This window comes from Liolophura sinensis, chromosome 3, assembly GCF_032854445.1.
Source record: "Liolophura sinensis isolate JHLJ2023 chromosome 3, CUHK_Ljap_v2, whole genome shotgun sequence".
NCBI lineage: Eukaryota > Metazoa > Mollusca > Polyplacophora > Chitonida > Chitonidae > Liolophura > Liolophura sinensis.
This window is the reverse complement of record NC_088297.1, coordinates 8,412,427-8,425,443: the sequence shown is the minus strand read 5'-3', so window position 1 is coordinate 8,425,443 and position 13,017 is coordinate 8,412,427. Positions and strand designations below refer to the sequence as shown.

Below are 13,017 nucleotides of genomic sequence, written 5' to 3'. Positions count from 1 at the left end.
GCTAGAGCGTCCGCTTCGGAAACGGTAGATCCAGGATCAATCCTGGGTAGGGTCACACCTTAGTCTTTAAAGGATGAAGTTGTAGCTTCTTCACCTTGGCGTTCAGCATTAAGGGCATAGTGCAGTGACTGATTGACCCGTATCAGAACGATGGAAATTCGTCCTGCAACAAGGAGGCACATTACACGTACATGCACCCTAAGGGACTTAAAAATAGTTAAGCACGACGTTAAACCTCAAGCACTCACTCACTGGTTTTTCTTTAATTTGTTTGTTTTTAATGCCACACACACACAAAAGGTTCACATATATGACTGGTCACCGTACATAGCCGAAGGAAACCATGTTGCCAAGGGTTCACAAACGACCTTTAGTTAGTGATGAGCTATATCATGTATGATTTATTAGTTTGATTGGTGTTTCATGCCATACTCAAGAATACTTCACCTATGTGACAGCTAACATTTATGGTGGGAGGAAACCGGGCAGAGATCAGGGAATCCCACAACCATCTGCAGGTTTCTTCCAGACCTTCCCACGTACAGCTGGAGAGAAAGCCAGCATGAGCTGAACTTGAAATCACTGCGATCGCATTGGTGAGAGACTCCTGGGTCATTGCACTGCGGAGGCTGTCGCCATATGTAGCATACAGACCATACACTCATGAACACCAAATTGGTGGGAGACAAGTAGCGTCATTGAACGCTCCATGTGACCAGTGCTCCACGTCTCCAACGCTCCACGTCACCAGCGCTCCACGTCACCAGCACCAGTGCTCCACATCACCAATGCTCCACGTCACCAGTACTCCACATCATCAACGCTCCACATCACCACATTCCACGTCTCCAACTCTCCACGTCACCAGCACCAGTGCTCCACATCACCAATGCTCCACGTCACCAGTACTCCCACATCATCAACGCTCCACATCACCAACATTCCACGTCTCCAACTCTCCACGTCACCAGAGCTCCCTGCACCAGCGCTCCACATCTCCAACGCTCCACATCACCAACGCTCCACGGTCACCAGTGCTCCACGTCCACCAAAACCTACACGTCACCAACGCTCATGTCACCAGCGAGCCGGGGAATCCACGCATTACCTGTCTATGGACAGGGTTGAGCCCACTCTTCATGTGTCTTAGAGTGAGTGAGTGCTTGGTGTTTAATGTTTTACCTCACAATTTTTCAGTCGTGACGACAAAGGAATCCTTAGAGTGCATATAATGTGCCTCCTTGTTGCAGGACGGATTTACACTGCTCTTTTATCTAGTGCTGCTTCACTTGAGACGGCTTACCGAAGGCAAGTAAGCCACCCTGCCCGGATACAGGTCAACTGGTCGATGCATTATCCCCTTCAGCGAGGAAGTTATAACTTCCTCTTTTTAAGGTCTTGGGTGTGACTCGACCCAGGACTGAGCCTGGATCTACCACTCACGAATCGGACACTCTACCAACTGTGCTGTTGGGGCCGGTCATGTGCCCTAGAAATTGAAAAACAAGTCCCATGGGCTTATGGCACAAATATTTTTGATTGTTGTTTGACACCAACTGAAGTTCTGTGTATGCATGGACTCTGAATTGAAACCCTTGGCTTGTCTCAATGCAGGCAAATCGAATGCTATGAGTAACAAGCTCAGGGCTTTGATGTGGGCCCGTATTCTATCAGGCCAAGCTAAGCACTGCTTGGAGCATTGGGGATCACCCTGTTTCAAAGCACGGTGTAAATGCTTCATTTGTCACATGGTTACTCAGTGCCAGGCAATGGTAATACATTCGTGTGCTGTCAATCATTCTCGCATGCCAATACAACGGTTGCTGACACCATATATTAACGCACCCTGTTGACAAATTTATCCCCTCGCAAAAGACTCATCAATTCAGCACCACCGAAGAATGACATGTAGGCAAAGGGCTTCAGTAATGTGACTGTTTTCACAACCAAATAAAGGGAGACAACCTCGTCATCGGACACATGACCTTGATTGTATGACTCTAATACATCTGGCTGCTGCCGTCCAATAAAAACCCGAGTATTTTGTCTGATGTGGTGTAATACTGATGATTTATCCTGAGTAACTGTTCACTGTACATCGCTAAGCCACAGACTCCAAAACAAAAAAAAACCAAATAAAATTTTGGGGCATTTTATTCAGGGCTCAACTCCAGCATACAACTGTCATGTATGGATTTATTTATTATCATGTCTAACAATTCACCCACCAACATCTGTCGTACATATATGTACTTTTTTTCACTTTAACTTTTGATTTCAAAATAATTTACTGTAAATTTAATACTTCCAATGATCTCCTAAAAGATAAATTCAATACAACAACCAGCATTAGAAACGAGGACTGACAAATGCTGTGCTCATGGAAATTTTTCTCAGAGTCCAATATGCAAATGGCACAGAGGATAATGCTTTTGTAAGAACTAATAGACAAAAAAAAAAAAAAAAAGGTTTGCACCAAAATCAAAATTTCAACAGTAAATCACACAATGAAAAAATAAATGCTAATCTTAACAAGGAGTAATATGAAATGCGGTTCATTTAAATGCATTAAATTAGAAGAGAAAAAAAGAAATTAGTCTGACTTAGTCATGGCTTCAGTTCTACCAGGATAATTAATATGTGTTAGTTCCTAAGATTAGAACATTATTTGGATCAGCACATATACATTCGTATTGAAGACATTCCACTCTTGATCTATTTGTTTATTTATTTGATTGGTGTTTTACGCCGTACTCAAGAATATTTCACTTATACGACGGCGGCCAGCATTATGGTGGGTGGAAACCAGGCAGAGCCTGGGGGAAACCCACGACCATCCGCAGGTTGCTGACAGACCTTCCCACTTACGGCCGGAGAGGAAGCCAGCATGAGCTGGACTTGAACTCACAGCGACCGCATTGGTGAGAGGCTCCTGGGTCCACCCTTGATCTAAATAATGCCTGATAAAAGATCACATTAGATCACAACATTGCCAACAGCATAAACTGTACATCATGAACTACACTTTCCATGATCTTGCCGGCAGTTTAAGAAGCATGTCCGTGGTAAAAAGATCATAAGCCGTGATCGTCAGATAGGTTAAATACATGAATATAAATATGAGATCTGTGGAATTTAACCAGAGCTTGTTGCTACATTTACATATACAGTAAAGGGCACGTTTTATTGGAATTTTATAGAAATAATTCTGACAGAGGCAGCCAGTCTGGATTGGACATGTGTAAACCTAGGTTGGATTTTGAAGCAAACACTATCCTCAGCACACCAATACATTTTCAGAATTTTAAAATGGCATGCCAAGTTCATCTTAATTGATGGGCTTTGCACTGAATCGGCTAAAGGTTCACACAGTTCTACATACTGGAAAACAATTTTGCTGCTTCTTTTGTAGCCTCGGGGTAAAAAAAAAAAAAAACAAAGCCCCACACTGACGAATGTACATAAAACAGATCAATCTGCCTAGTGAGATAGCTTGCATTGAGTGCAAATGATTTCCAGTATTTTCAGCATATATATTCTTGATTAATTTACATATATTTACAATGCAACCACTAAAATCTCCCATGTACTTATTTAGTTTACACCTTATGATATACAGTATGCACAACCCTCTTCTATAATAGTGGGACAAGCCCAGATCTTCTTCCTTTCTACATCTGTGAGAGACCTATTCATTACATAAAGGGGTGAAAGGCTATCACTCAGGTTAAAATTTCATTACGATTTCCACTTCAGTCTGGTTGTGTCCAATTGGCTAAAAGAATGGTACTTCCTTAAAACAGAAAAACCACCCATAAAATATCTACTCTAATAATGACAACATTTTCTCCTATAAAAACATAACTTTATCTTTGGATTTCGCCTCGGCGAATGCTGCGGTAATGGTGGCAAAAACTATACTTGGCTTCTGGGAGGCGTCAACGGCAACGTGTATACCTTGGTTTCTATAGTAATCAACCAATGGTTTTGTCTGCTTGTGGTAGGCGTCCAATCGCTTCCTGAGAGCATCTACATTGTCGTCTGAACGATGAATTAGCGCTTCTCCAGTTATCTGCAAAGAAGTGGGCATGGATGAAGACTTCGCTGAAGTCACTTGATCTTGCATGTATTTATTTGGTTATGTTTCAATGACATATTCAAGTATAAGTTTAAGTTTATTATATTTATTTTATAATTTTATAAATATAAATGTATAAGTTTATTTATTTATTTGATTGATGTTTTATGCCGTACTCATGAATATTTCACTTATACGATGGCGGCCAGCATTATGGTGGGAGGAAACCGGGCAGAGCCCAGGGAAAACCCACGACTATCCGCAGATTGCTGGCAGACCTTCCCACGTACGGCTGGAGAAGAAGCCAGCATGTAAAATTGTATGAAGTTTTAGCTTGGAATTGTAAAAAAAAAAATGACCTAATGACCTCAGGGTTGGATCCAGGCCTTATTTGATTGTTTAGAAATTCTGATCAAAAATAGCCGGGGGTCTGGGGGCCTGCGACTCTCAGCTGCTGTATTTTCTTGATGCTCTAAAATGCATTTAGCCAGTTTTAATCTGTTTCTGTGCACATATTATGAAAGGAATATATTAATGATATTCACACCATATTTATTTCTATGATTGGTGTTTTACGCTGTACTCATTAATATTTCACTTACACGATGGCAGCCAGCATTATGGTGGGTGGACACCGGACAGAGCCCAGGGGACCATTCACACCATATAGCAAGGATGTTGTTATAATCTGACTGATTACTTGGGAGTTTTCCTTCGCAATAATTACTTGAAACCATGGAAACCCATACACCACAAAATGGTTAATGGGTGTCTTGCCTTAATTTAATAAAACAAATTTTAAAGGCTTTGGAGGTGAATTGCTTGAGCCTTTATAGTGCATTGTTTGCAAATAAATCCCAGATCATGATAAACATTATCAGCCAATGATTTGTTTTTTTTTTTTTTGTTAATCCTAGGTCCCATACACCTTAAATAAACATTGCTTAAAGATCAGAGGCTATGCTTGCTTCCATGTTGGTAAGTCAGTGGTAAATACAGGCACAAATTCATACCGAGTTTGTTTGAAGCTAATATACTGAGCCTTTTGAATTAAAATTGTCCCTCTGTACATGACAATCCAGCAATACTGTTGTGTTTTTATACTAAATAAAGGCCGTTAACACTCATATTACCTAAAAATCACTAGCTCAAATCAACAAACCACTGCAAGGGAGGTAACTCTTCACCATCTTTTGCGATTTTGTAACCGTAAAGTTCATGCAGTTTAATGCAATACTGGTCGTTACAAATGAGATTACAAACGTCAGCTGACTTCAAGGCAAACACAAGGCAGCATTTTTTGGTAGAAAAGCTAATATTCGGATAGAATTTACTTGGTTCTTATTGCTGATTCCGTATGATGTAAAACACCAGTGCTTAATAGATGCACATGCGCACAAGACATGTTGCCAAGCAATACACCGAACTGGTCGCACTGCGCGTGTGTACACAAATGTGACTTTCACGTCAACACGGCTGCCACTCGAAACACAAAGAATGTTTTGCTTCTCTGATGATCCTGCTGTTGACGGCCTCAGTAGTAAAAGACTCTGGGTATTGTTGAATGAATGAATGGTTATGGTTTAACGCCACTTATTATCGCCAGGGCAATATTTCAGCCATATCGTGGCGAGAGCAAGGTGAAAACACGAGGCAGTTGAGGTTTCTGATATGGAGGTGAGAACATCAAAAATGAAACAAATGTTTGGACATGTTTAAAACCAGATTAGAATAACCAAAAACAGTTAAGACTCGAAAACCCTCATATTTTAAAAATAATATATCAAGAAATGTATATATAACTTTATCGATAAATATTTATATATTAATAAATTATATCTTATGATAAAGGCCAATCTTGAAGTACAGCGTTAATAAAAATGACTTGATTTTGCCACAAAATCGTTTGACCATTTTTCTATTTTGGGACCAGACACCATTACCCTGTATTCAACCCTGGACCTTCACAGTATAAACACTAAAATGCTCATTTTCATATGTTTGTTTTAAGGAAGTTAACATTCAAATGACTAATGGCGATATACCATTTTTGCACGCAGAAATTTCTGTGCGTCCACTTTTTTCTGATTCTGAGGCACCATTTTTGGTTTGTAGAACTTTCCCTCTGACTGAGGTGATGATCGCTGTAGTGTAAGACATAAAGCTATACGTGACAGGTGAAGCATCTATAATACAGGCCACACCATGCAGGTGGTAAATGATTTGTTTATTCGATTGGTGTTTTACACTGTGCTTAAGAATATCTCACATATATGACGGCGTCCAGCATTGTGATGGGAGGGAACCAGGCAGACCAAGTAGGAAACACCATTCACAGGTTGCTGACAGACCTTCCCATACACAGCCGGAGCGGAAGCCAGCATAAGGTGGACGATCTCAGCGACCGCATTGGTGGGAGGCTCCTGGGTCAATGTGCCACGCTGGTACGCTAAACACAGAGGCCTAGCTTGTAACTGAAGGTAATAGCACATTACTGCTGACTTACATCATCCATGCCTTCAACTTTAGGAGGGTTGAATTCAATGTGGTATGAGCGACCGCTAGGGAACGTGGATTCTCCGTCCCGTGATACGATTGGTCAGCAGTGAATCGTCAAGGGCAAACTCTATGACAGCATCCAGCGGGGTTTACGCCTCTCTAACAGTTATCCAGCTGATGAGAAAAATCACAATGATGAATGGTACGGCAAATTACTGTGGGAAAGTTACCAAACCTTTCGGTACCTTATACATACACATATAATTATAGAATGTATACCATAAATAGTGAAAGTGAGCTGATCTACATGACCTAACATTTCCTCCATGATAAGTTCATTTTTCCAGCTTCTGGGAGTTCTGTTGGTTTAAGCGGTGTTTAGATGGTCGGGTAACTTTAGCACCAGAAGTAGTATCTCATATTTATTTATTTGATTGGTGTTCTCCATCGTACCCAAGAATATTTCACTCATACAATGGCAGCCAACATTATGGTGGGAGGAAAACCAGGCAGAGCCCGGGGGAAACTCACAACCATCTACAGGTTGCTGGCAGACCTTCCCACATATGGCCGAAGATGAAGACAGTATGAGATGGACTTGAACACATTTATTTGATTTGTGTCATCTTTGTACTCACTTATATGGCAGTGGCCAGTATTATGGTGGGAAGACACCGAGCGAACTTGTTGAAACCCACAACCATCTGCAGGTTGCTGAAAGACCTTTCCAACTATGGCAGGAGAGGAAGCCACCTGGACTTGAACTCACGGCGGACCGCATTGAGCAACAGGAAAAGAATAACTGCCTGCACCAAATAGGCTTTGACAGGGGGCCTATTGTATGGTACTGGACAAAACTACCACATAAAAAATATTTTAACTTTTGAAGTAAAGTAAAAAAAAGTGTATAGTCTGTCATTTATGTAGTTCAACTTAAAAACTGTTTACAGGTTTGTGCAAGGTGTTTATTTAAACTTATTCTGAGGGCATGCTCCTCTGTAGACTGATAAAATTATACGTTTTGTCAAGCCCTGAAGTTGACCAACCCATTTGATGCAATTCTGTCTGCAAAATCAAATTAAGAAAGTCCTAAAATGTCACGGAAACTTGCTTTTTAATATGTGAAAAGGTTGAGGAACTAAAGTAGTCATGCTAAAGTGATTTGAGGGTTACCCTCAACAAACATGTTTTTCATGATGGCCTTAACTCTTAACAAGCTCTGGTGGGGTGCAGGACTCCCCACCAGTTTGTGTGCTGACACAAATTTCCCTGGGGGAAATACAGGCTGAGTTTGTCTTTACTGGGATAATGACCTCTCCTTGTTAAGAAGACTTTTACCTGTCTTGTTTGAGAGGAAGCCAGCATGGGCTGGACTTGAGCTCACAAGTCCGCATTATTGAGAGGCTCCTTGGTCATTATGCCACGCTGGTGTACTAGCCCTCTCGGTCACAGAGTCCCCTCTCACCTTATTTATTTGCCTCCAAAAATGCTGTTTATGTGGTTGAATTTTTAGGTCTTCATCCACATCCACAGGGCTAGGGTGTGGGGGTGGGGAGATATACCCAGACTAAGATCCCTGTCCCTGAGGTTAATGCTTACTTCCTCAACCTGAGTGACAATGCGTGGGAATCTATTGGGGAGGAACCTCTCTCTAATCTACTCTCTGGTTTGGTCAGGAGTAGAGTGTGGGTGTGGGGAGATATACCCAGACTAAGATCCCTGTCCCTGAGGTTAATGCTTACTTCTTCAGCCTGAGTGACAGTGCGTGGGAATCTATTGGGGAGGAACCTCTCTCTAATCTACACTCAGGTTTGGTCAGGGGTAGTGTGTGGGTGTGGGGAGATATACCCAGACTAAGATCCCTGTCCCTGAGGTTAATGCTTACTTCCTCAACCTGAGTGACAATGCGTGGGAATCTATTGGGGAGGAACCTCTCCCTAATCTACTCTCTGGTTTGGTCAGGAGTAGAGTGTGGGTGTGGGGAGATATACCCAGACTAAGATCCCTGTCCCTGAGGTTAATGCTTACTTCCTCAACCTGAGTGACAATGCGTGGGAATCTATTGGGGAGGAACCTCTCTCTAATCTACTCTCTGGTTTGGTCAGGAGTAGAGTGTGGGGGGTGGGTAGGGGTATCCAGACTAAGATCCCTGTCCCTGAGGTTAATGCTTACTTCCTCAGCCTGAGTGACTTCATGGGAATCTATTGGGGAGGAACCTCTCTCTAATTTACACTCTGGTTTAGTCAGCGGTAATGTGTGGGGGTGGGTAGGGATACCCAGACTAAGATCCTTCTCCCTGGGGGTTAATGCTCATTGCCTGAGCCTAAGCAACTGTGCGTTCAAATCCTTTCAAGCAGGAGCCCGTTTCTACACTCTGGTTTGTCCAGTGGTAAGGTGTGAGGGTGGGTATGAGTCACCAGGCTTAGATCCCTGAGGGCTAATACTTGCTGCCTCAGTGTGAGCGACTGTGCGTGGGAATCCATCCAGCAGGAACCTGTTTCTACATTCTAGTATGTTTAGGGCTAAGGGTATGGGAGTGTGGAGGGTTACCCACATCCTTATCTCTGGGGATTAACACTTACCGCCTCAGCCTGAGTGACTGTGCGTGGGAATCCATCCAGCAGGAACCTGTTTCTACATTCTAGTATGTTTAGGGCTAAGGGTATGGGAGTGTGGAGGGTTACCCACATCCTTATCTCTGGGGATTAACACTTACCGCCTCAGCCTGAGCGACTGTGCGTGGGAATCCATCCAGCAGGAACCTGTTTCTACATTCTAGTATGTTTAGGGCTAAGGGTATGGGAGTGTGGAGGGTTCCCCAGATCCTTATCTCTGGGGATTAACACTTACCGCCTCAGCCTGAGCGACTGTGCGTGGGAATCCATCCAGCAGGAACCTGTTTCTACATTCTAGTATGTTTAGGGCTAAGGGTATGGGAGTGTGGAGGGTTCCCCAGATCCTTATCTCTGGGGATTAACACTTACCGCCTCAGCCTGAGCGACTGTGCGTGGGAATCCGTCCAGCAGGAACCTGTTTCTACATTCTAGTATGTTTAGGGCTAAGGGTATGGGAGTGTGGAGGGTTCCCCACATCCTTATCTCTGGGGATTAACACTTACCGCCTCAGCCTGAGTGACTGTGCGTGGGAATCCATCCAGCAGGAACCTGTTTCTACATTCTAGTATGTTTAGGGCTAAGGGTATGGGAGTGTGGAGGGTTCCCCAGATCCTTATCTCTGGGGATTAACACTTACCGCCTCAGCCTGAGCGACTGTGCGAGGGAATCCGTCCAGCAGGAACCTGTTTCTACATTCTAGTATGTTTAGGGCTAAGGGTATGGGAGTGTGGAGGGTTCCCCACATCCTTATCTCTGGGGATTAACACTTACCGCCTCAGCCTGAGCGACTGTGCGTGGGAATCCATCCAGCAGGAACCTGTTTCTACATTCTAGTATGTTTAGGGCTAAGGGTATGGGAGTGTGGAGGGTTCCCCAGATCCTTATCTCTGGGGATTAATACTTGCTGCCTAAGCCTGAGCGACTGTGCGTGGGAATCCATCCAGCAGGAACCTGTTTCTACATTCTAGTATGTTTAGGGCTAAGGGTATGGGAGTGTGGAGGGTTCCCCAGATCCTTATCTCTGGGGATTAATACTTGCTGCCTCAGCCTGAGCGACTGTGCGTGGGAATCCATCCAGCAGGAACCTGTTTCTACATTCTAGTATGTTTAGGGCTAAGGGTATGGGAGTGTGGAGGGTTACCTACATCCTTATCTCTGGGGATTAACACTTACCGCCTCAGCCTGAGCGACTGTGCGTGGGAATCCGTCCAGCAGGAACCCGTTTCTACAAGCTGGTTTGTTTAAGTTCTGGTCAATCATTTCCACCACCATGGAATCGCTGACCAGTTTCCCTTCGTCCATCGTACTCTTGATTTTCTTCCCCAACTTGGAGCCTGACGCCACTACGGCCCTCAGCATGTCACCTGTGAAATAAAGAATCCCCCAATTCTTAGATTAGCTCAATCATGTGGCTAAAGCCGCTGAGTAAACCGTATCCAATGAGATGCCCGTCACGTTGGATTGTACACGTAGGTTAGACTCACAATCTCGCTACATGCATGTGCACTTGTCCTATGACTGTTGCTTAACACAGAGGTCTGCATGTATACCTAGCAAAGTTTGTTACTTTACTGTGGGCACTATTTTTCCTCTTCCAAAAAACTTAAACTTGAATTTTTCACTTACATGCATGTATATTTATAGGACTGTGTTCAAGATTGTGGATTGAGGAAACCGTAGTGCCTGGAGGAAACCTTATTGCCTGGAATAAACCACCAACCTTCATCAAGCACACCTGACTGATAGTGCCCCATCTGACAAACTTGAAGTCGATGGCTTTACATGTATTCCTATGTATGGTATCTAATCGGATGTACATTGTAACTGGATGACCTTGGTTCAATCCTCAGATAAGTCTGACTTTTAAAAAAATCTTGACTATAAACTGACTGAATCTAAAAAAAGAGGCCAAGTACAGTGTACATACTATACTTGTCACTTGTATCAGTCGGGTTTCAATAAATTTACACAAATTATCTGCATTATGTTAGGAGCCATTTTGATATGGCCAAAAAAATGTTGAGCAGGCCCAAACTTGTACATCCGGCCGTACAAGTGTGAAGGTCTGTCACTAACCTGCGGATGGTTGTGGGTTTCTCCCGGGCTCTGCCCAGTTTCCTCCCACCATAATGCTGGCCGCCGTTGTAAAAGTGAAATATTCTTGAGTACAGCATAAAACACCAGTCAAATAAACAGATAAAATAAGCTTGTACAAGTAAACATCAACACAACAAATGTTTTACATGTATGTCCCTTGTTATGCCAAAACCGGCTGGGGGAATAGAGCTTGTATTAGCATACTGTACACAATGTTTAAGAGGCTGGGAGCAACCGCAAAGTTACAGGTAAGTGGAAAACATCTGTGTAAACAGTGTCAAGATACTGTACATCCATTTTACACATGTACATGTGTGTGTACTACAATGTTTATGTCCTTATGCAGCACTCTAGCCTTGTTTCAGTTTTTAAAAAAGTCAGAGATGTTTGTCCACCTGTATGTATGTAAATATTTAGCACCATAAGTGCTGACATACCTATTTTGTCATAAATCAGTCACATGGCACATAAGCATATGTTCCCTTTCTGGTGTGTTAAATTATGTACATAGAGGGGTTGTGTGACCTACTTTTGATAGTCATATTGGAGTACTATGGCTATACCAGTCCATGTTAACAGACCTCCAACATGCTACCTGGCTATTGTTCTGCCAAGGTGATGATGTCACGGGAAACCCCTAAAGCCATCATTATTATGCTGACAGTTGGTACTGCATGCACAGTAATGAGTATATTCTCAAATGATACCAAAGAAAAAATGTAATGTAAGCAGCACAATAGTTTAATTTGATATAAACGGAGTAAAAATGTAGAAAATACATGTACACATATATTTCTGTAGCAAAATCAACATGTATCGCTGAGCCTTTGCGATACTTATTTCCTACTACACGCTTTAAGCCACTTAATTTCTTGAACACTAAGTTTCCTGATTTTTTATTCATTGTTTTTCTTTTCTATTACATCGAATTTTTTTTTTCTTTTTCCTGTTGAAAAAAAAAAGAATTTCAGCTAACTGTTGTACCGGACATACATGTAGATGACAAATCTTTTTACCCAACTGGAAAGTTTCCCCATGTTGGAATTCTGACAGTCATGACACACATCCCCCTCACCCTAACAAACAATGCTTTACTGTTGGGGATTTTGTGTCATTTTCACCTGTATATATAAAGGATGGCTAGTCATCCAACATTAGTTTCAAAACAATTGTGTGCACACGGTGTAAAGAAAAAGTATTTATAAACTTATTTTATACTATTTTTTTTTTACTGGTAAATTATTCAATATTTTAAAAAATCTTACCTGTGGACAGATGGCAGACACAGTATTTTTCTGCCAGCATTGGTGCCTGTAAAAAAATTAACAAATTTTTTTGAATCTGCACATTTAAAGAAAATCAATTAATTTCAAACATAGTAATGTAATCTATCATTCAATCCATCATGACAAAAAACACACAACATATACTTACAGCTGAAACATGAGTACATTGTATAATAAAACAAAACAAGACCCATACATTGTCTACTCTGAAAAACTCAAGATGAACAATTCAGAGCTTGTACAGTCATGTCAGAAAAAAAAAAACATGTATATCTCCTGTACTGTACGTGTATTTTTTACATCAGATCATTTATATATATATAAATACATATATCTGTATTTTGCTTCATAAATTCTCGCAAATCTGAAGATTCTGTACATGTCCATTAAATGCAAAATGAAAATTTCCCAGTTTTCACGGAAGTTTAAGCTTTTTTGTTTT

At 42.0% G+C, this 13,017-nt stretch overlaps 1 protein-coding gene across 1 annotated transcript; it reads right to left on the bottom strand.

Annotated features, from left to right (window-relative positions):
* Positions 1 to 8,662: 8,662 nt before the first annotated feature.
* On the bottom strand, positions 8,663 to 11,831 carry LOC135463316 (adenylate kinase-like). Its single transcript, XM_064740577.1, has 4 exons — positions 11,819 to 11,831; positions 10,366 to 10,556; positions 9,830 to 9,846; positions 8,663 to 8,873 (listed from the first exon to the last, which is right to left on the bottom strand). The coding sequence occupies exons 1-4, from the start codon at positions 11,829 to 11,831 to the stop codon at positions 8,663 to 8,665; spliced, it is 432 nt and encodes a 143-aa protein (XP_064596647.1).
* Between the last annotated feature and the right edge of the window lie 1,186 nt (positions 11,832 to 13,017).